At 37.9% G+C, this 23,442-nt stretch overlaps 2 protein-coding genes across 3 annotated transcripts; both read left to right on the top strand.

Moving 5' to 3' along the window:
• The first annotated feature begins 925 nt into the window (after window positions 1–925).
• On the top strand, window positions 926–10,167 carry LOC105935119 (zona pellucida sperm-binding protein 4). 2 transcript variants are annotated; one of them, XM_021323000.2, is made up of 12 exons: window positions 926–1,121; window positions 2,884–3,306; window positions 5,270–5,388; window positions 5,527–5,869; window positions 5,952–6,074; window positions 6,178–6,350; window positions 8,236–8,333; window positions 8,468–8,622; window positions 8,719–8,896; window positions 8,974–9,109; window positions 9,271–9,345; window positions 9,426–10,167. In XM_021323000.2, exons 1-12 carry the CDS (start codon window positions 974–976, stop codon window positions 9,453–9,455), a joined length of 2,001 nt encoding a protein of 666 aa, XP_021178675.2. In that variant the 5' UTR covers window positions 926–973; the 3' UTR covers window positions 9,456–10,167. The 2 variants fall into 2 exon arrangements, with proteins under 2 accessions (XP_021178675.2, XP_021178676.2); XM_021323001.2 differs by lacking the exon at window positions 2,884–3,306.
• Window positions 10,168–12,102: 1,935 nt separating this feature from the next.
• On the top strand, window positions 12,103–21,667 carry LOC105935121 (cytosolic non-specific dipeptidase). Its single transcript, XM_036145260.1, has 11 exons — window positions 12,103–12,177; window positions 15,246–15,389; window positions 15,462–15,624; window positions 16,380–16,468; window positions 17,292–17,492; window positions 17,627–17,711; window positions 17,802–17,962; window positions 18,042–18,206; window positions 19,090–19,234; window positions 19,530–19,677; window positions 19,798–21,667. The coding sequence occupies exons 1-11, from the start codon at window positions 12,118–12,120 to the stop codon at window positions 19,862–19,864; spliced, it is 1,428 nt and encodes a 475-aa protein (XP_036001153.1). The 5' UTR covers window positions 12,103–12,117; the 3' UTR covers window positions 19,865–21,667.
• The last annotated feature ends 1,775 nt before the right edge of the window (window positions 21,668–23,442 follow it).

Genomic DNA, 23,442 nt, shown 5'->3' with positions numbered 1-23,442 from the left:
CATACAAGCTTTTTCGGGTAGATCGAGGCTAAATGAAAATATCCTTTCTAGATTTAAAAATATTAATTCAATAAAAAAAACAGTACTAGGCCACACTGAGGCCCTGACCTGCCTTTTGAAAATACAAACATTGAATCATGGTACGTCATAATTATGAGATGCAAAGTTAGAATTATGAACTTCAAGGCAAGTTTGACTCCTGTCTCGATTTTCACATAAAATGTCTTTTAATCTTTTAATTTTGTCCAACAATTGTATTTTCAATACATTGTGACTTTTGAGAAGTAGTATAACATTTTATTGTTTTGACATTCAAACTTACATTAAGGAATTTTAATGTTAAATTAATCGTTTTTCTTCCACCTCATAATTTAGCCTTTTCCTTAAATAATTCTGTTTTAACAATAGATTTATATATTCATGTTAATTTTGACCTTGGCTCACAATTGTGACTTTCCATGCAAATTTTCAATGGAAAGGTTTTGCTTGTCATAATTTTGACCATGATTCCTAGCTTTCAAAGTGAAATTTTAAATTTGGGCTTTTTTTTTCTTTTACTTAATACATTGATAATTCCTGTTTTAACAGAATTTCAAACGTGACTTTTGCCTTTAACTCGTCGTTTGGCGAGGGCTTAAAGGTTTTAACATGTTAAGCTTTTCATAAATTTGCCATTCAGTATTATCATTATGTCACAATAAAAGTACCAATTCTATAGAGCCATGTAGCATTTTTCTATTCAACAAACACAAAATGCATTCTTTTATTTTGCAGTGTCTTACTGTAACTTCCTTTTTAAAGAGCTGAAATAGTCATGACACCTCATTTTCTGTTTTTATGTGCATGCCGCCTTCAGGTAGGGTAGCTTGGCATTTTGGAGCAAATTAGCAGCTTCCAGGTTGAACTAATTAAGCTGAGATCAGCAGGACCTTCACCTGTTGAACAGACGCTGGATGACTTTGATTTTGGACCCATGGCTTGGCAGCAGGTCGAGCTTCTGCTGGTTCTGACTGGGTTTGTGCTGCTGGTTTTGGTTCGGGGATGGGAACGGGTCAACGAGAGTCAGCTTATCCAGTTTTATGAGACCGGTCAGTGGAGCGATCCGGACAGCTTTAACGCAGGTAAACCGGTATCTTGAGGCTGGAATGGCTTTGCATCCACTGGACTATGTTGACCTTCAAAATTAGAGGGAACATTTAGAGTTAATTTGATTTGTCATGATTATTGGCTGCATCAGTTGCCAGATAAACTTAAGAAAGTGGGTTATGTAGAAAAATATCCTGTTTATTGCTTTCCGAATTTGCTATTTCTACTATAAAAGATTTATAGACAAGAACATAAGCTACTTCAGTTAATTGATGTGGTAAATTGGGGCAGTTTAGTTACTTTGCATCGATCCAAACATCTTAATGCTTTACATTTTAACCACTATAAAAGCTTTTCAAACTGAAACAGCCTGAGACAAAAGAGGTTTTGGTCCTTTGGCCACGCTAGGTGTTCAAAATCTGTCACTGTTTCAATACATTATCTGGTTTAGCAGGAGCTTAACGATCCATGTTTGTGTTCAAACTCGTGTATTTTTTTTTTTAGGACATGCAGGATATTAAACTCTAGAGGGGGGCCTTTTGAAAAGTATGTCCATGTGCGGTGCACTGTATGCACTTAAACCTACTGGAAGGCTCTTTTAGCATGAATTACTACACCAGTGTGTTGTGGCATGAATGAGATCAGCCTGTGGCTCTGATGTGAAGCCAAGGTCGCTTTAGTTGCAGGATTTTGCTGCATAATCCAATCAAGGTTAACTTTGTTGGTTGTGTGCCCTTTTTTTTTTTAAATCACACTCTTTTCTTTCTTTAAACTGTTAATGAACATTTTTAAATTTGGCACTCCCTGAACAGTCTGCTTCTCTAGAAGGGATCTTTACTATTTCAATTATAACTGGTGAAATAAATGACCTTCTGTGAAATTGAGCTCCACTTGTGGGTCTCATATTTAAGAAAAAAGCTCCGTATTACACGATGTTTTGCCAAAGGTCTAATGCACAGATGAGTCGAATGCATGTACATTCTGACATTAACTTGTAGGAACAACTGAGACATTTGTCTCTCTCAAAACAGCTTTGCTGCCTGCTACACCCTTATGTTAGTGAGAAATTAGGTGTAGGTACACTAAATAATAGTATCTACCTGGGCTGCACAACAAAAATGCAGAGTTTTAGTCTTAGAAAAAGGCTGTTTGATACCTGAAAATGATCAGTTTCTCTTGCTGAAAACTGATTAAACATGTTTGAAGGAAAATTTATCTTTTCTGGACTTTTTTTCTTTTCCCCAGATCCCTAAAAGCCTGTTTGGACTTAAATTATTGGGTCTTAAAAAGCTAAAATTAAGTTTTAGGGCATACTTGGCCTTTTATTTTTATTTTATGAAGATGATCAAAGAAATTTGTAAAATGATTGCCAAAACTCAACAGACACTAAAGTCTAAAAAAAAAAAAAAAAAAAAAAAAAAAAGTACTTTCAGTGATGCCTGATTTCATTTATAAAACAAAAACTATAGTTGCAGGCGTATTGGTAAGACCCACGTAGCTTATAGGACTAATAATTAGACAACATTAAAGTAAATATTCAGCAGTTTAAAGATGAGACGATGCCCTTAAACCTAACCAAACTAAATAAATTATTGCATTTTGTTTATGGACACCAAAATACTTGACAAAACAGAAATGAGAGATCTTAATTAGAGGTTGGTTCCATTCATATATTTACTTTTTTTTTTTTTAAAGATAGCATCTGAAAAGTCCATATGATGTACTGACATGTAACGTAATGTCATTTATTGGTTTCATTTACTAATGAGGTCCAGTAATGTCAACCCTCTCTTTCAGATGACTATTATGATTACGAAGAGGAAATTCTCAAGAAAGCTATAAATTTTGCTGCCAACCAAACGTCTCCTGTTGACGCTTTTCCGACGTTTGACCGGCTGAAACCGGTCCACCTGTTCACCACTGACAAAGACCTCGACTATGATGATTACAAAGATCAACCTCCCGATGAAGAAGTTGAGGGTTTTGCGACCAGTGAGGTTGCAAATCCTCACTCCGACCACATGGAGGAAAGGGATTCCAGTCGTAACAAATGGCCTAATGTTAAGGAGAGTGAATTTCATGTTGAGTTTGTAGCTCCGCTTCCCAAGAGCTGGGTTGGCTGCAGTCATTCAGCTTCTGAGGAGACGGATGTGGTCTGCACTGATGATGGCTTCCGAATCACTTTACCATCAGGGCAACTAAGTAGCATCCAAGTTGTTGGTACGAAACGCCGCTAACTCCAGTGACTTCAGATGCATATCAAAATGTTGTTTCGTAAAATCAGATTTTTATCAAGCTTTGACCTAAAGGTGCAGATTCTGGCCCTCTTCCCTTGAGCTATAGCATAAGAACAGGGTTCAAAGTTTTTCTTTTTCTAGCCTTACTAGCAAGGCTAACCCTAGCAAGCAATAATGTTAACAAAACAGGTAAACTGGTATTCCAAAAGCTGTGAGCTTATAGGTCTCTTTAAATGATGTACTCTAGTTTCAGAGAGTACCATGGGGTAACGTTTATCCATCCTGCTCAGTGCTCTTCTCTTGTCACCGTCATCTCCAGCTCTGCAGCAATGGCCACAAATGCTGTTTCTATGTGAAAGCAGCCAGACTGAGATTTCCAAAAGCTCCCGACATTTCCAAATCATCTCTGTTCCTTGGCAGAGCTTGAAGCCTTAAAGAGCAGAGCAGCGTTGATGTACACCATTCAGCCTTACTGTGATCTGCTGAAGGCCTCGCTCTCTCGTAGTCTCTGTGGTTAAATTTTAAATTTCTTGTAAAATGGTTTCCTTTTTAAATGGCTCTCTGCGCCACTCTGGTTCGTTTTTCAACATTTCATTGATATTGAAAGTAACTTTTACTTATTCATGCTGTATCAGCTTCCACACTAAAGAGTGTTGTAAGGGCCATAGACCGAAGAGTAGACATTCTATGGATGTCCGGATCCTGCATTTTGCTGCCATGTTGGGAGTGGCATTTTTTGCCAAAACCCAAAGCTGTACAAAAACGGTTGTGTTCTGAGTGTTTTAGGGAAAGTCGTGCAGCTGTGTGACCTATGAGAGAGAGATGTACCCGGTGGTTAGAGCTGGATGCAAGTTCACCCTGTGCAAATCCCACACACTGCCCCTCTGGGTCCCTGAGCAGAACCCTTAGCCTCAGAACGCTCTGTGTGCTGCACAGTGGCTGTCCACTGCTCTCTAAGGGATGGGTTAAATGCACAGGACAAATTTTGTTGGTGAGCTAATTCTGTTTATGCTTTGCAGCGAATGGCTCCTCTGTTTTCACAATAAATAAATGTTTGACCTTCAATATTTATTTAAAAATACAATTGGCTAAAGTGACTACTGGTTTCTTATACTTGCAGCTATTACTGAGGCAGGTTTGAACGCATCATAAGAACGTTACTTTTTTTTTTTTTAGGGAACATGAGTCTTATTAGACTTGTTTTTGCAGTTTTTGTCTGCATAATCATTAGTTTTAATATGTAGATTTACTATTAAAACTTTGAAATTATTTGAATATTAATTTCAGTTTGCTGTATGGTAAAACAAACAAACCTGACCTTGATGCACACAGTGTACTGAATGCCTTCATCATGACATGTTAAGCTGAATTTGTTTTTTTTTTTTTGTTTTTTTTTATCCATTTAAAAATTTCATGTTTCTGAAGCTATTATTCTGCGTAGCTGCCTATCCACACATTTCAACGTGAGGCTATTTAAACACTGCTGATAGTTTATGGTCCTGAATGCCAATTCTTCTGCCCTGAGTACAATGCACCTTTTGCACGTCAAATGCCCATCTGGAAAAACTCTTAATCTGTCCAAAGATACAGTTTAAATAAATTCAGTTTATATAGCACCAATTCAAGGCCCCTTAAAATCATGTCAATCAAATCACAGATATATTGGTCAAAATATATATTGGCTTTGCAGCAATCCCTCATACCGCGGATGCATGTAGCGACAGTGGAGAGGAAAACTTCCCTTTTAACAGGAAGAAACTTCCAGCAGAACTGCTCCTTTATATGCTTAGCAAGACCCAGTAGCGCTTGTAGAAGTTGGTCTTCACTGACTGGGGAGGCTTATTGTTTTAGGCTACTGACCAGTTGGACACCAATTGGGGCAGATTAAGCTGAAAACTGTCTGATTCTGTCCGTTATTGAACATGCGATTGTCACGGATTGTCCAGGCTGGAAGAATATTTCTGTGGCGGATGCTCCAAAGTCCTGTGGTTATCACACGAATCACCTGAAGAACGTCCTGACTGTAGACTTCACTGGATGCAATGTGAGAGAAGATGAGGAAGATGTAAGTTGTGGAGAGATTGGTGGCATGTCTCTGCTGCAAGCATTTTGTACTGATAACGTGTTTTGGTTTTTTGTAACTTGAATTGTGTATTATTTGTTTTTTTTTTTTACTTGCTAAACTGATTTTAAATTATTTCAGATCTACAGTCTTCAGTTGTCCTTCAGAGTGTCTGGCCGTCACCAAGAGTTGACTGCGTTTTGTGTCGAAAGCGCCAAGTTTGATTCTGGCCTGCTGCCTCGCACTTTTGGCAAACACACAAGGTGTGACAAACCGATCAACCCTCCGCCAGCAACAGCTGACCCTAAACCTTCAAGGTGCCCACTCAGAACAATCAAAGGCCCACTGACGACTGGAAAACCAGTGACAGCCGCACCAAAATCGTGGCTTTTCACGACAAGACCTCCACATACAACTGGCAAACCAGAGACTTCTCCCCCTGCAAAAGAGATGTCCAGGAGTGCAACGTCACAGAAGCGACACAGTGGGTTCATGCCCCATCTAGTTGAGATGGAAGTTTTTGTTTTTTTAAACCTATCATCACTGAGACCTTTTCTCTTCTTCAGACTGTGCTGTTCATGTTGAAGAACGCATTCCCTGTGGTCACTTTGGAACATCTCGCTCCGACTGTGAGAGGAAGGGATGCTGTGTGGATCCCTCTAAACATGGCTGCTACTACCCGCTTGATGGTGAGACTTTCATGTAGATGTAAAATAAATCTCAAAGCTGAACTACTCCAAAAAAAAAAAAAAACTGATTTTGGTGATTATTTCTATATCTTGCTCACTGTAGAATGCACCGCCGATCAACATGCCGTTTTTGCCATTCGCCACGACTGTGCAGCCATTCCTGTTGACCCCAGAAAACTTAGCGTTACTGGGGGGCCGCTCTGTAGACCAGCTATTGTTAACGACAAAGTTGCTGTCTTTAACATCAGACTTGAAGATTGTGGAGTTCATTCTTATGTAAGTGTTTTTTTTTTTTTTTTTTAAATGGTGCAATTTGATACTTCATACAGGTTTGGACTCTACTGCCATGTGGTCAAAGATTAGTTGGGTTTTTGGTACATTTTATCTATGTAGCGCACTTCACAGGTCAAAAATTAAAGTGCTTGAAAATAAAGAAGAGCATAAAGTGTAGAGTTGCCTTAAGGGAATTGCCAGGATTCAAAGCAAAGTTATGAATACTCAGTTTTTAGTAATCTATAATAGGATTTCTATGTAATCTTTTTATTTATTTTTTTAAAGTACAGTAATATACACTGCAGTTGTGTAGCCTTTTTTTTTTTTTTTTTTTTTTTTTTTTTTTTTTTTTTTTTTTTTTTTTTTTTCCCCAATTCGTGACTCCAGTCAGTGGGAAGCGGGATGACTTGTAAGATGTCTGAGGGGCAAAAAAAAATATCTTGGCTTAATTACAAGAAGTTTTGAATTCTTCACGGTGGGATGAAAGTTGTGCAAACTAAAAAGAGAAAGCATAGTTGAAAGGAGGAAGTGCATAGTAGAATTTGATGGAACAGTTCTGCCACATGAAGGAAATGGACCAGAACAAATAAGTTTTCATGTAAGACGAGGATTTCTAGAAGCACATAGACTATCTGCAAACCTCCACCAAGTAGTTGGGTTAGGGTTAATTAATCCCCTATTTCAAAACGTTTCTTTTAGTATAGGTGGGCTATTGGAGACCCCCAAACATGTGTCCAATGTGCACATTGCCCCCTCTCAGTATATTTTATTGCTTCAGACGTCCCTACAGTAACTGCACTAGTCGACTGAAACGACTCGTGCAGCAGGGAACCTTCAGTGTCATATTAAAGCAGCTATGCCTGATCCTGCACAAATTCCACCCAATGAGAGAGAAGAGTTTAAACTAAACTGTGAGCCCTGTCCCCAAAACTGTTTTTTTTTTTTTTTTTTTTTTTTTTTCTCCCCCCATGAGAAATGCTTGACATGCACAGGGCTAAACATGCTCTTCAAGCTCGTGCACTGTCGAGAAGAAACTGGGCTTTATTGAGGGACTGTTCTTTGTTCTCTTTGACCTAAATGGCAGCATCTCGGGTAAATGATTTTCTTAGATGAACGGTTAACACTTGCCTGTCTGTCAAACTATTTACACACTCTGTAAGGTGCTGGAGGAGCTGCTGCTCAGCATCGACTGCATACCTCATTGTGCCAATGGCAGAAGAAAGTCATCCCGAGTCGTCCTCATCTTGCTGCCTATTCCTACTAAAAAAAAAAAGCCTGAACTCGCTCGATCGTGCAATCAGTTATTTGTCTTAACTCATAATTGTGTAAAACATTTTCATACCCAAAGATAAATTCAGTTATGGTTCCTTTAAGAAATTTTTTTTTTTTTATTTGTTACACTGATTTAACACCTTAATGACCAATACTTCTAATTAGTACCACTACTTTTTTTTTTTTTTTGTCTCAACTGAGTTTATTTGCCCAGATGTTTATATTTAAAAAGTCCCTGTTGACATTCTGAGCTATTGTTGTTCAGGGGATTTGTTTCCTTCACCTTTGCTGTTGCTCATTTGAGGTTGATCTCTACCTCTGGTTCTCTCGTTTAGTGTCCTGATCACACTGTTAAATAGATTTTGCAATGTTGACCGGCATCCTCATCCCACGGCTACTGAGATGCAATGCATGTAAAATATAAAGCTTATTTTAGAAAATCTTTTTAACATATTTTACCTTAAGGTTGTAAGAAAATGCTGTTTGATCTTAGATTTTTTATTTTATTTTTTAATTCATTGCTAATCTTTTCTGTGAAAACGCTGTGGGCAACATGCAGGGACTGTCTTAGAAGTGTGGCTTTAGTTTTCCTAATGAGTGCAATGTCCCTGGACAGGAGGTTGGTGACATGAAGATCTACATGATTGAAGTTCAGAATGTTGTCAAGGCTCTCAACCTCAAGTATGGGATAATCACGAGGGATGACCCTCTCAGGTTGGTGTGTTTTGTTTCCATTTTGTTTAAAAGAAAAAAGCTCAATTGAGATTAAATTTAAAGAATCTGAACCTACTTTAGATCCTTTGTTGCCAGCTTAAAAAGCACTTTCTTTTGACTTGTGTTGGCTTTAGGTTCTTGATCGAGTGTCGCTACATGAAAGACGGAGGCGCCGTCGCTGATCAGGCTGTAGCCAGCATTGGCTACATGGTCAAGACCTCAACCTCCAATCTTCCTTCATCAATCATCTCCAGTGGCAGATATTCTGTTGAGTTGAGAATAGCTAAAGGTTGGAAAATTTGGCTTTAATATATATATATTTTTTTTGAATCTGAACATCAACAGACAGAAACTTAAAATCTTGAGTTTTCTTCTCTCCAAACAGATCGCACTTATTCAAGTTACTACCCCACCTACCATCAACCCTTGAAGCTTCTCCTCGGTCACCCTGTGTACCTTGAATTGAGGCTAAGGTCGGCTAAACCAGACGCGGTCCTGCTCGTTAACTACTGCTTGGCTTATCCTCGCTCTGCAAAGAATGCCTTAGTGATAATTCACGAAGGGTAAGCAGAGATCGCGTCACCAGTCGCATGGCTGTTCAGGTTCAGTTTGAGTACTTTGAATTGTTGTTTTATTTTAGGTGTGCCAATCCCAATGATCCAACTGTCTCCATCCTTAAAGTGAGTGACTCCCCTCAAAATCGCCATCTGAGGCGGTTCAGGGTAGAAGCTTTCCAGTTTATGGATCAAAGAACAAACTTGTACCTGAATGAAGAGGTTAGTCAGATTTTTTTTTTTTTGTTCAGGACCTAAATTTAAAGATGCTAATGCATTAACAAACTGGATTTCAGGTTTCTGTTCTCAGCTTTCCTTAAGATTTATAGGCCCCATGTATTGTACAGTGAGGTATATTTTATATTTGTGCTGTTTCCCCACAGATTTACTTCATGTGTTCAACAGAAGTTTGTATGACGCTAGAAAAGCCATGTGTGGAGCGCTGCTTTGATGGGAAAGTAAGTCTGTAAACCTTGAAAAAATCTGACCAATCTATAAAAAAAAATAACTTTTTTTTTATTTTTCCCTCCTTCTCTAGGGACCAAAGTCTCTGGTCAAACGTGGATGAGATGCCAATAACTGACTTAACAAATTAACATTTTAAATTAAAACCTCTTGGTGCCCAGAGTAACCAGCCAGGATGGGTTCCATTTAAACTAAGAGGATTTGCAAATCTGACAACTAGATTTAGAATTTATTTTTTATGGATCCACATCAGTGAGCAGTGAAGTTAATGTTGAGGGGCTGTCAAATAATTCAGTTCTTCAGTGCTTAAATAATATATTGAACAAGATGATACGAGGAATGTAAGCCATGTTTTGCGTCTGAATATTGATGCTGTGTCGAGGCTCTACAGTGGAGCATGTAAATGCACAAATCCTGATCTTGAAGGGGGGAAAAATGCAATTAACTTAAAGCTCATGTTAATAATTACAACATAATAAAATCATATTTTAACCAAATGGGAACATCTTAAGTCCATTTATTTCCCATTTCCTTTTTCAGAAGCCATTTATAAATCTTACAAAGTGGTGTGCAATTAATAGTGGACTACTGATGTTCAGGTTTTTTACAGGTCTTAAAAAGTCCTTTGGAGTTTTGCTGCTTAAAAGAATAAAAAAATTACAAACAAGGGAATTAAAATAACTCCAGTATTTGAAAGTCATGAGAGGAAAAAAATTCACATCCTTGATTTACTGCGTCAGTAAATTGGAATGTCTTGGATTCTCTACCTTTCCACTATTCCTCCCAAACCTGGGACTTTATTTCTAAATAAAAAAGCAAAATAGTACTTAAATGAATAGGGCAAGTTTTGAAGTTTAAATATATTTTCTTTCCCATACATGCCCTTAAAATTGCCCAGCGTGTAAAATTAGTTATGAGCAGCTTTAAGATCCTCGATCTCTTTTTTTCTTCATTTCATCCAAAAATAATTCAAAGTGCAAAAAAAAAATTAAAGTGCATGGAGGCATGGCGGCAACAGTTTCCTGGCGGAAGGAGAACATCGCAATGAATGAACTTGATTCCTTTTAAAGGGTTCAGACCCAACCAAACCATTAAAACCACTAGAGATGTACAATGACATTAGCTCACTTAAAACCACTGTAAAACTCCTCCATTAAAACCCACCAATAAGCCATATAAAAATAACCCTCCAGTTACATAGAAAATCCTAAAACCAAACACCATTACTATAAATAATTTCCCAAACAGTCTAACTACTCCCCCCACCCCTTCACTCTTGGTCTGGCCTAGACGTTTCAAATAGGTGTCTGGTCCCCTGGGGAATTCTTTTGGCCAGACACCTGGACATAAGGATATATAAAAACAACACACCACACTAAAACCTTTTTTTAAAATGTATCACATGCACTAAACACTAAAACTGAAAAGATATTACTAAAGTCGCATATTGCACATTTATAATTGTGTCTGCAGGCCGGAGCCCTGGGGATCTGTCGCTGACGGACCTGCATGAGGCAACCCAAAATATTCAATAAATATCTTTTAAAACAATTGTGTGCAATTCTTTTAATTTTAGTTGTGCAAATTAGCCAATAACTTAAAAGTACAGTGTGCTATAAAAAGTGCCATGTGCATGTTCCAAGGGCTTTAGATAAAGTACATGCGTGTATTTGTCCAGTAATGCACCGGGCCTTCGTCACAAGCGCATGGCCTGGATACATCCGTACAAACTCAATAGATACTGCTTTAGTCTTCAAGGCAGTGGTCGTACCTGTAACATGGTCACTCTTTCTAAAAAAAAAAAAACTCTTTTTCCTTCTACTTAACTCTCCATTAACCATTATATTGGCCACTCTCCATTATATCTGCCTGAACTTGCAGGGTATGGAAATGTTGCATTTTGGGGTTTTACCTGCTTGTAAGTAGAGCATGTGAATGACCGTCTCCTAGACAGTTGTCAAGTCAGCAGATTGTGTCTCATAGAAAGCTGAAAAGATGTGATCTGAAAGATTTAACTAAAATAAAGGCTTGAAATTAGTTATTTTAGTTTATAAATTGGTTTCTGGAAGTTACCATTCTGAAAATATTCTGATCTATTTAGAAGCAGTTGTAGGCTACATGTCTAGTCCTCATGGTGACTGCATATTAAAGTTTTGAAAGGTTAAAACTTTATTAGTTAGAAATTGTTCAGGTTTTTATTTGCAGTGTTTATGTTGGAGGCACGGCGGGTGGATTTTGCGAGCTGCTGTTGATTCACTATTCTTTGCTCTTTGGAAACAGCCAGTCAGACATTTTGATATTGTATTTTGCTCGTTGAGCAGAACAAGACTTTCAGTTCACGTTGGTGGTTGCCGTCGGTCACATGGGATGAATCACGTGTGGGCATATTCGTGTGGAAACATGTATACACAGCTCTGTTCAGTGAAATGTATTGTCTGTTAAACTTAGGTTCTCTGCATGCATTACTGTAGCAGTGAGGAACTGAGAGGCTTAAAATCAAAGATCTGGACTAAAATGGAATTTCTTTTGGATCTTGCCCAAATATACTGGGTTTCTAAACGTCTCTTAATGTTCTAACTTATTTGGTTTCAATATGACATGTCTGCAAAAAGTATTGAATGGCTTACTTGGACAGTTTATGGCAGAGGAACTACAAATAAAGCAGCGGAGGACAGGCTTGCTGAGAGGTGTGGCCTTTCTCTATGGAAAGGAGCAGAGCTGAATATGCCACTGCCATTCTGCCTTTGCTCCTGTTGCTGGAAAAAATGGCTCACCTTCAAGCACTTTTTAAGTATGTGGATGAACACCAAGACCTCTATGTGCAGGTAAGATGGGTTCAGATGTACTTCAGCGGGATTTAATTCTCATCCAGCTATTCAGGAAGTTGATTACATATACTTCAAATTTGCAACAGACAAAAAAACAAAACAAAAAAAAAACAGTTGACCCATTAAGCCGGGCACACACTACGAGGTTTTTTTTTATTTTTTTGGATCGGGCCGACGTAAAAAAATAAATAATAATAAAAAAAACTTGGTTAAATAGACGGAATGGTTAGTGCTTTGTCTGTGCCCTCAAAATGAGCGTTTGTGCTGTTTTGGTTTTGGAGATATTAAAGGTCATCCAGAGTTCACCAATCCCTCATTTTGATCCGAATCCGACCAAACTGGTATACTTTTTTTTGTGTGCTTTGTTTGTGCAGTTTCGTGCTGTTAATATTAGCGTTTGTGCTGCTTTCGTTTCGCAGATATTAATTTTAAGTTTGCCGATGACGTCATCGCTCCGCCCCATTTTGCTTCGAGTCCAATCAAAGCGGTCTGCTTTCTTAGTGGTTCGTTTGTGCCGTTAAAATGATCGTTTGTGCTGCTTTGGTGTCGCAGATATAAGTTTTAATTTTGCCAGATGACGTCACCATAGGATATTGGTCTATTTTTTTATTTTTATTTTTATTTTTTTTAGGCATTTCTAATTCAATCTATATGCTTTTTACTTTCAGCTGATCACTCAGTCAACATAATCATAATTGAGCAATATTTCCCACTCCATGCATGAAGCTAGTACAGAACTGGAGAGGTCCTTCAGTCTAATTAAAGGTTTGGCTTAAGTGGACAAAGGAACGTTTTTAGGAGATCGTTCCTTATAGTGTTGTTATACACAAATGTAGGCTACATGTTTTGATCTTTTTCCATATCAGATGGTTAATTACATGACTCCAAGTGTCTGGCTTCAAAATCATATATTCCCTTTTGCCAGATGATGAAAATTTGTAATTATTTTGTACTTTCTCAGGTACAAATTTGATCCATTCCTCAAGAGGGACTTCAACGTGATAACTGAGCAGCTTCTAGTCCAGGAAAAATGGAGCCAGAGTCGAACTTTGTGTCCACACTGCTCTCAGAATCACTTTCCTGCTCATGGATCTCCAAATATGACCGGATGTCTGTTTAACTTTACAAAAGTGTACAGGGCTTTTGGAGACACCTTGTTTTCCAGCTGCTGACTTACTTCTGTCACAGTAGTGGCAGCTGGAGTGGCTATTTTGCCATTTAGAATGATGGCCTCTTTTGAAGTGCAGAGAACTGCAAAAAGGGAATCCCTACTGATGGCTGTCGGGGCATCCAGTTAAAGAATGAGAAGACTTTGATTAGCATCTCTCATGCCATGAAAAATGTATGTGATAGAGTTCTGTTACAACTCAACTTTTAAATTGGTCTGCTGATGTAAATATATATGCCATTTAAGATGGATTGTCTTAAATGGCATATATTGCCATTAAGATTTCCACAAAGTGGAAATTTGACATATTACTAAAACCATATAAAAAGTTAGGACTAAAAGCTCTAATAACCAATCAGGGTAAATAGGGATCAGAAAGAAAAGGCTGAACAAGCTGTAAAGGGGAAAAAAACAACAGCAAAAGCAGGGTGAGTATTGTGTTATCAGAAAGACTTGACCCCTGTTTACTGAATTAGGTGTGCAGCATAGTCAGGGGACATTAGTGACACCTCAATGTAAACATTACTTGATCATAATTGTTAAATAATCACTTTTCCTTTCTGGCATGTGGCAACCAAGCCACTGTATAAAATAAGCATACTTATAACAGTGTAAACTAAAAAAAAACACTATGAAACCATGTTTCCCAAGAGATCTTTGACAATAAGCATGAATATATCAATAGTTTAATAAGAATGCTGTAGGGGGAAAAACAGGCTCGGTAAATGACACAAAAACAACTTCATAGTAATATCACTGATTTATCAGTAGCAATATATTAAAAAGACTTACATTCTTTCCAGTGTTGGCGATAACATGTTTTACCTTTGTCCCAGACTGAATTACTGACAATTTACAGGAACAAAAACTGCGTGAAACAAACAGCAGCAGGTGAAATTAGTTGCACATGTGTAATCAATTTAGTTGGTCACGTGATCACCTGAAAGTATAGAGCATATAGTTTGAATTGGAAACGAAGGCAGCACAAACGCTAATTTTAACGGCACAAACCTGCACGAACGAAGCACTAAAAAAGTAGACCACTCTGGTTTGTTTTGGCTCCAGCTCAGCACCAGCAAAGAAATAAAAACGTAGCGCTTTATTTTGCAACGGCGGGCTATGATGACGTCATCTGGCATAATTAAAACTTATATCTGCGAAACCAATACAGGACAAATGCTAATTTTTCACGGGACAAACCTGCACAAACGTGCTAACCATTCCGTCTATTTAACTGAGCTTTTTTTTTTACGTGGGTGAGGTGTCAGCTTCACTGAGCTGAGTTACGATTTCCCCTGACCTTGCGCACGCGCAAACGAGGAAATTCTTGTCTTCTCAAACGAAAACATAGGAGCGGAGAGCAGCATGACGGCGGTACGTGTGACATGAAGTCAAACTACGGAGGAACAACTCGTAGAACTGCCAAGGCAGCGCGTTTCATTCTCGTAAGCCTAATATTTAAAAGTGAGCAATGACACTTCCGCCTTTTTCTTCTTCTACTGTTGACATTTGGCTTCCGGGTAGACGAGTCCGAGTAGCGCCATCTCTCTACGAGGCTGAGTGCGATGTGTGGTTTTTGAACGTACAGTGTGAGCAGTCAGGTCTCATCAGAGCGTCGGGCCGTACAGTGTAAGAACTGATATGGTGAGCAGTGAACTTTTAAACCCTGCGGTTTTATCGTACAGTTTGAGCTGTATATGAGTACCACGACTGAAAATATCGTGCAGTGTATGCCCGGCTTTAGCTTCTACAGCTGTTGTTGCTCATACTTACCTGGAGCAGACTACTTGTCAGGGCAAAAAGTTGATTTTTTTATTAATTAAAGGACGCGTATATTATGAGATACAATTTTTTTTTTTTTGTTTTTTTTTTTTTGTTTTTGTTTTTCCCCACCCAGCGCCTGGCAGAATGGGTCAGTATCCAGAGTGTGTCCGTCTGGCCCGAGAAGCGCGGGGAGATCAAGAAGATGATGGAGATGGCAGCGAAAGACATCGAGAGGCTGGGGGGGAAGGTGGAGCTGGTGGAAAATGGCACACAAAAGGTACAAGTGTTTGTTTTCGCTTTGGTTGGTCAAATGCCCAAACCTTCAGCTAAGCTATGTTCGTTCATGTAGCTTCCCTCAGGTGAGGACATCCCGCTCCCTCCCATCCTCCTGGGCAGCTTGGGCTCTGACCCGGCCAAGAAGACGGTGTGTATTTATGGTCATCTGGATGTGCAGCCTGCTCAAATGAAGGACGGCTGGGACACGGAGCCTTTCACTCTGGTGGAGAAGGATGGTAAGAGCTGTGTCGTCTGCAGGACGTCACAAGTTGGGTTGAACAACTTTTAAGGGTTGAGTACGGGGGACGCATTTAATTGTAGATGGTCTAAAAATTGTCGGATCTGGCAATGATTACAGGACTGTCTCAGAAAATTTGAATATTGTGATAAAGTTCTTTATTTTCTGTATATTAAAAAATAAACGGCTTGCGATATTTCTGTTGATTTGTAATGAATCCAGAATGTATGACATTTCATGTTTTTTAATTGCATTACAGAAAATAAAGAACTTTATCACAATATTCTAATTTTCTGAGACAGTCCTGTAGAATAGATGAGCAATGAATGAGTGTAAAAGTACATCACGACATAAAGTTTTAAACCGGTGGTCTATAAAGACGATGCTGTTAATGAAAGCCGGCCATGCATTGTATTTGTTTTATACTTTGACTACACCCTGTGCAAAACAACAGAGCAAGTTAGGTCAGTCAGTTATCTGGCCGGCACAACTTGCTCTTCCACTGCTTTAGCTGCCAGAAAGCAAGTTTGATTTAAACTGTATGTTGAGATGCATCAGGACATGTATGGTGACAGTAAGGTGTGCAGTGGGAGGAAATGGAAAAAGTAACCCAGAGGAAAGGTCAGTTCTCCTGATAACAGAACTAACATATGTTAACAACATGCAATAATTGTCCTAAAAGTATTTTATGTTTAAATAATTTAAGTAAATGACACAAATTTAAGTGTGTACAACTGAATTTTATGTTTGCAGGCAAACTCTATGGAAGAGGAGCCACTGACGATAAGGGTCCAGTGTTGGCCTGGTTAAACTGCATCGAGGCCTATCAAAAGATCCAGCAGGTCTGCGAGTCGTTGCCGTTGTTTTGTTTAACATTTTCCCCTTCAGATTAAAGTGAAATAAAACCATAAGAACTCAAAGGATGATTTTTAAAAAAACTATGAAGGAGGGAGATAAACTCTGTGGGTAGAGAAGTGGCAAATGAGATGTCAATGAAATAAGGGCACGTAAAAAAATAAGTGGCTTGAAATAAGCAAAAAGAAATCCGCTGATGGAACAAGTGGACATCGACTTAACAAGATTTCTAGAAATAAGAAATTTTATTCAAGTCTGTGTTTTGTCTGGAACAACAAGAAGTCCCCCCCCCCCCCCAACTCTTGTAGGTTGGGTGCTCAACCTCTTCTGTTCTACTTATAAAAACTGGTTCAAACTATTTTTTATTGTTGTTTTTCCTTTGCTGACATGTTGTGCAGCAATTAATTGTTTTATAACTAACCGTACAGCTTACTTTTGAGCACGATGCATACTTCGAGTGCACATTAAACTGTTAAGCAGCCTACTATCATCTGACCATAAATCACAATGATGATCTAAAGGAGCATGTAGATTACTTTTTCCCCTTTTGTAAGTTGTACCTTACCTTACCTGGACTGCATTTCTTATAACGTACTTGAGTTTTTATTTTACTTTTCCTGTTTTTTTTTTTACTTGCACACTGTCTCGCATAGATTAGTGCTTTGTGTTTTTATGCGATACAGTCCACACTCATGGTGAGCTCTTTTTTTTTTTTCTTTTTTTTTCCACATTTAATGCAACCCCAGCTCTTTAAAGAACTAATCAAGAAGTGTATGTTTTTTACAATATGGGTCTGTCTTAATCTTGCAGGATCTTCCCATCAACATAAAGTTCTGCTTTGAAGGGATGGAGGAATCTGATTCTGAAGGCTTGAATGATCTGGTGTTTTCCCGAAAAGATTCGTTTTTCAAAGACGTGGATTACGTCTGCATCTCCGACAACTACTGGCTGGGCAAGACCAAACCGTGCATCACCTACGGGCTCAGAGGGATCTGCTGTTTTTTCATAGAGGTGAAGTCTTAGTGCCACTTGGTTCACATTTTAGCTTAAATACCAAGGTGGCCAAACAAACCCAGCCTTACTTAATGTGGGTTTATTCGTACTGAGGTACGTCTTGATGATGCTTTTTATGTTTCCATGTGAAGGTCGAGTGCAGCGGGAAAGACCTCCACTCAGGCGTGTTTGGCGGCTCTGTCCATGAGGCCATGACTGATCTCACTGCAATCATGGGTGAACAGAGATTACTGTTGGACTGACGAGACTGAGCTTTTCACAGTTTAAAGTTTTTAACTTTGAGGTTTTTTTCTTCTTCCTCCACAGGCTCTCTGGTCGACAGGAAGGGAAAGATTATGATTCCCGGGATGTACGACAGTGTGGCTCCTCTGACAGAGGAGGAGAGGAAGCTGTACGAGAAGATCGACTTTGACTTGTGCGAGTACTGCAAAGATGTCGGGGCTGGAAAGCTGCTGTATGATACTAAGGTAAATAAACTTCCTTTAATGGTGGAAATGTCTTACATTTGTCAGAACTGCTTAGATTTTGCATTTTTATCCATTGAAGGAGCAAATCCTGATGCATCGCTGGAGGTATCCATCTCTTTCTCTGCATGGCATTGAGGGAGCTTTCTCTGAAACCGGATTCAAGACCGTCATCCCCGGCAAGGTCATTGGGAAGTTCTCCATCCGCCTCGTTCCTGATATGGACCCCAAAGTTGTGGAAAAGCAGGTGAAGCAAAATGCCTTCAGTTCGATATCAACTGATGGCTATGGCAGCTACAATTTGAAAAAACTTGTTTCCTTAAAGGAAATTTATACGGTGGACTTGGTAAACCTATGTCCTTTTTTTGTGAAAAATGTTAGATTGCAGGTTTTGTTTAACATTTACCCTAGTTAACATTAAGAATCCATGTTGAAGCTTTAATATTCACTTGATATTGAACTATTTACAGTTCAGGTTTACAATCAGTTTTCTAACTTAATTGTAACAGGTTTCAAATACATGGCTGGTATGATGTTTTATTTTAGAAAGTCATTCTAAATTGAGCTTTTATGCTGGTAATTAGGAGGCTCACCAATCCTAAATTTTAAGGCTCAATTTTTTGTTTTCTTGTTGTTCTAGATTTTCTAGATTATTATTATTTTGTCTTTTCCCAGCAACAAAACCAGGAAATTATGCACTTAGAAGATGCTAACTTTATTTAATCGGTAAATTAATAAAATTTAATCGGTGTGGACAAGTCTACTTTTGACTAAAAGTATTTGAATTTTTGTGATCCTGTTGCCAAATACTTTGTTTTAACCATTTCCATTGTAAGAATATTTTGAGGGCAATTTAAAACATCGTCCTGAAAAAAAATAAAAAATGTAAAATGACAATCTTAATTAACTGCCTGAGCTGGCGGGCCAGGCTTGAACTATTGTTAAACTGCAGTCAGGAGACGCACAAATCTATTGTAGTTGCTGCAGATGACCTGCGGGATGCAGTTTGGACACCCTGACGTAGATAACATAAACACGCTTCAGTTTGTTGCTGATTTTCATGGTTTGTCAAGAAGAAACAAAAAAAAAATGTTTGTCGCTTTTAAACTTTCACTCTCTTTGTTTTTAAGGTGATCGACCATGTGCAAAAGAAATTTGCTGAACTTGAAAGTCCTAATAAGATGAAGGTGTGCAGCTTTGGAGAAGGGGCAAAAGCCTGGGTGTCCGATTTCGACCACCCGCACTACATGGCTGGTCGAAAAGCAGTTAAAACGGGTATCTAGTCTGAATTTCAAACTCTGTCTAAAACTTACATTTACACCAAACTGCATTGGGTGAGATGTGTTGGATAGATGACTTAAGAATTTGAGCTGTGCCTTAAACAGATACAAAAGAGCAAAATAGTATACAAGTGTAATAAATAGAAACTTTTAAAGCTCCAGTTAGTTTACTTTAATTTGTGCATGATTTTTCAGCTGATATTATATGTGAGAAACTGCTAATTAAATATTTGCTTCTGTTTATTTAATACTGACTGTTTTCTTACTTCCTCTTTTGCTGTCTTTTCTAGTTTTTGGCATTGAGCCGGATCTGACTCGCGAGGGCGGCAGCATTCCTGTCACCCTGACCTTCCAGGAGGCGACAGGCCGGAACGTCTTGCTTCTCCCTGTTGGGTCCTCGGATGATGGCGCTCACTCCCAAAATGAAAAGATCAACAGGTTTGTCATTTTATAGTTTTACTGCTAATTAAATATATAAGGAAACATGGAAAATGGACAAATGAAAGGAGCAGTTGTTGAGTTTGTCATAAAATCTTGTCTTTTATCCCAATTTTTCAGATCAAACTACATTCAGGGAATCAAGATGCTGGGAGCATACTTCCATGAGGTTTCACAGCTGGCATAAACTCTTCATACTCTGATTATTATTGCTACAATGCTTTTGGTGAAATTTAAGTTTTTGTTTTTTTGCACACTTTTGATGAGATGTTTTTTTTCTACTTACCTTGTGTTGTAATCTTTAATGACAAAATATGCTATTGACAAGAAAGATAGCACATGATGTATCTTAGTGTTACATGATAGAGCTTTCAAATGTATCTATAGATTGTGGTATTTTCTTTTTTTCCCTCATAGGATTTAAGACTATCTCAGCAAAGAATCATATTTATACAGAAATGAAGTCGACTTAATTTACATTTTACTCATCTGCAATAAATGTATAACTATAAGGATTTTGTCACAGCAGTTACACTTTTTTTTTAACTTGCAGAATTAGATGGAAATTGTATTATTCATTTATTTCTTTAATGCAAAGCCTGCACAATGGGTTACAAAAAGTTTAACCTGGAAAAACACAATATTTACAAGGAGCTCATCCGATTTTTAGAAATGTATTTGAACGTATGTCCTGTACAATGTTGTAGTTTGTTGGTTTTCTTTTTTATTTTAAACATTTGTAACAATAATTTCAGTTACTCCTGCTGTAGACTTGGTTTACAAAATACCAAAGTTGGCAATATTACCTTTTTAAATGATTTTAAACTACTGCGATAGACTGGCGACCTGTCCAGGGTGTACCCCGCCTCTCGCCCATTGACAGCTGGAGATAGGCACCAGCAACCCTCACGACCCCACAAAGGATAGACGTATTAGAAAATGGATGGATGGATGATTTTAAACTAAGTTGGCAAATCACTGGGGAAAATTCAAACAGTAAGAAATGTCATTATTTCGGAGGAGACAGTCGTCCAGCAGTGCCTAGTTTTTTCAATCCAAGAGGGTTTTCTTAAACATCAAATTTTACTTTGACTCAAATTTCTCCTATCCACTGTTGGTTGTGAGCATCTATTTAACAACTTTTACACTTGCATTAAATAGTGCAAGAGACGAGCGTAAACAGAGTTGTCTCAAGTGTAATGCTAAATAAAATTTAAAAAATCGGAAATACTAAGACAGCTTTGTCCACAAAACTCCACTTAAAAGTTCCAAGTTCAAGGTGAAAGGGAGGGAAAAAAGTAGTAAACTCCCATGGGTTCATTTATGGGCTATATTTCTATCCTGGTACTTTGTTTTCTTAGTAAATGCAGCTGAAATTAAGGAGGCTAACGAATGTCCCCAGAAATTTACACTCATCTCTGGAAAAGGTTCCTGTGGTTAAATAAAAATGCTAAAATGATTCCTCTAGGCTACCTAGAACCTTTAACTCCTTAATTATCCTGAACATTCAATCTGCCCTGGTGCCTTTCAACTGTCATGCTGGGATGTTTGACTTCAAGCTGAAGGATGTTTGGGTTTTACAGCAGGACAATGATCCAAAGCAAATGAGTAAGCTCATAAATTGCTCAAAATGTTTTTTTTTTTGTTTTTGTTTTTTTTTTCCAATTTCACAGGGTATTTAGTGGCCTCATCAAAATTCTGACTTGAATCCAAACCTGTGGAATGGTTTTTAACTGCTCACCCCCCTAAAACACTCCTATGTGGGTGAATTAAAGCAGCTCTTTAAAGGGTGCAAAAATCCATGTGCGAACCATTGTTCTTGCAAAAGCCTGAAGGCACTTGTTGCCGACAAAGGTCCCCCAAAGCAGTTATTAGGTTTAAGGCAAGGCAAGTTTATTTCTAAAGCACTTTTCAGTAACAAGATGATTCAAATGGACTTTTTAATGCATCGGTCAGCTGTCTAATTATCAGCAATTCTTCTGTGCAACTTTTCTGGCAAAAGACCTCCATCTTGGCAGAACAGTCACTGCATCATGTTTGATGCAGTGAGGGGGGAGATGATTGTACATACAATAATGTTGATTTAAAAATGAAAAGATATTGCTTTAAATTGCTAACATCAGCTATGACATAAAGTATACAGTAAGTGCCCAGCAGCTATTGGTATTATACTGACTTTACTTTTGCTGTCTTATATGTTTTAACCAATCACAATCTGTACAATCCTAACTTTGCTCTTTGTTCAAGGAGCAGCTGCAGGCACCTGTATTCTTTGCTGCAATATAGTTTGCATTTAAAATAAAATCTTGGTAGCAAATGGAAAGCGTCTATCATGAAAAAAGTGTCACATGTGGACAGAAGCATAAATGACTGACATCAGCTTAATGAGAACAACGAACAGAAACCACACGCAAAAGAGATAAATGTTAGGAGCAGTCCCCCACACGGTGAAAGTCCAGATTGTACTAAACGGTATCGCCATATTGTGAGTGGCATTTTTGAGCCGGACCAATTCTGCTTTAAGCTATGTGACTGCTGTGGCTGTCTTCTGGATAGCAATAAAAGTTAACAAGAACAAGGCTTTTCTGATTTTTAAATGGTTCTTATAGGTTAAATAGGCTCATTTATTAAGGAATATGAGCACACCTGTATTTTTGAGACATGTATGAGGATGTATGAAATCCCTTTTTTGGCAGCATTTCATTCAGTTTTGTCAGGACAAATTGGATTTCTAGTAGAGAAAATTTATAAATTTATAATTTTGATTATAAGAGGACAGTTACGAGTTGTTTACTATATATCAGATTAAAAACAGCAATTAACAATATTGACATTGACAAACAACACTAAAGGGTTTGACTTCAAGCCCTTATTTTAATCTTTGACAAAATATCTGGCCTGCATTTTATCCATCTGTGGCTTTCTGCAGCAGCCATTGAGCAACAAGCTGGGAAAATCCTGGACAGGTCAGGTGTCCATCACAGGGCAACAGTTTATTCTTCATTTAGTTATACACGATTTAATTTTTTCAGCCGTTTAACAAATGTAAGGTAATTTTAACCACACTGTGCCACATCTGCCTTTTGTTTTAAATGCATATAAATCTACTTTGATGCAATTTTCTGATGCAAATTTTGACATGTTGGTCATAACTACAACTCAATGTTTTGAATATTGAAAAAGTGCCAATATATATAATTGTTTTATTGATTCCTTGTCTTTTGCACCTCATATGCAACAAAAGCTTGAAATCAAAATGTGGGTTTTTAAATTTAGGATCAGAACATGTCTCTCCTTTGAAGCAAAAAAACAAAAAACAAAAAACAAACAAAAAAACTGGTTAATGCTATGTTTCTGTTTTGAAATAGGGTGAAATTATATACATGGATGCTTCTCTTCAGCATATTCCTTTACTGGACACTGTTTTCTATGGACCCTGAAATAAAAACGGAATTAAAAACTATAAAAGTCCCTGAAATATGTGAAGTGGTTTTACTTTAAGTGTCACAAAATAACATTCCATTATTATGTAGAATTCTTGAAATCAATAAATAAATCTTGAAATAAAAATACATCTTGAAATAAAATATTTTGAATAAATTACTAAATGACATGTATATATATTTAATTTCATGGGGACATTTAATTATTTGATGGGATCTGACTGTAATAGATGTTTTTATTTTGAATTAAACAGTTTTTCATATCTAAGAGGTTTTACACATCATTGTGCGCACAACCAGGATGTCACACTTTAATTCAAGA

This window comes from Fundulus heteroclitus, chromosome 13, assembly GCF_011125445.2.
Source record: "Fundulus heteroclitus isolate FHET01 chromosome 13, MU-UCD_Fhet_4.1, whole genome shotgun sequence".
Taxonomy (NCBI): Eukaryota; Metazoa; Chordata; class Actinopteri; order Cyprinodontiformes; family Fundulidae; genus Fundulus; species Fundulus heteroclitus.
Note: the sequence above shows the minus strand (reverse complement) of the source record. Positions and strands in the feature narration are given on the sequence as shown.

Excerpts from the sequence above, each read along its gene's own strand:
- LOC105935119 (XM_021323000.2), top strand. The coding sequence starts at position 974 with ATGGCTTGGCAGCAGGTCGAGCTTCTGCTGGTTCTGACTGGGTTTGTG. Across the intron at positions 3,307-5,269 it reads AAGTAGCATCCAAGTTGTTG|GCTGGAAGAATATTTCTGTG; the intron begins GTACGAAACGCC and ends CGGATTGTCCAG. Across the intron at positions 5,870-5,951 it reads AACGTCACAGAAGCGACACA|ACTGTGCTGTTCATGTTGAA; the intron begins GTGGGTTCATGC and ends TCTCTTCTTCAG.
- LOC105935121 (XM_036145260.1), top strand. The coding sequence starts at position 12,118 with ATGGCTCACCTTCAAGCACTTTTTAAGTATGTGGATGAACACCAAGAC. Across the intron at positions 17,963-18,041 it reads AGCTGCTGTATGATACTAAG|GAGCAAATCCTGATGCATCG; the intron begins GTAAATAAACTT and ends TATCCATTGAAG. Across the intron at positions 19,235-19,529 it reads TCGAAAAGCAGTTAAAACGG|TTTTTGGCATTGAGCCGGAT; the intron begins GTATCTAGTCTG and ends TGTCTTTTCTAG.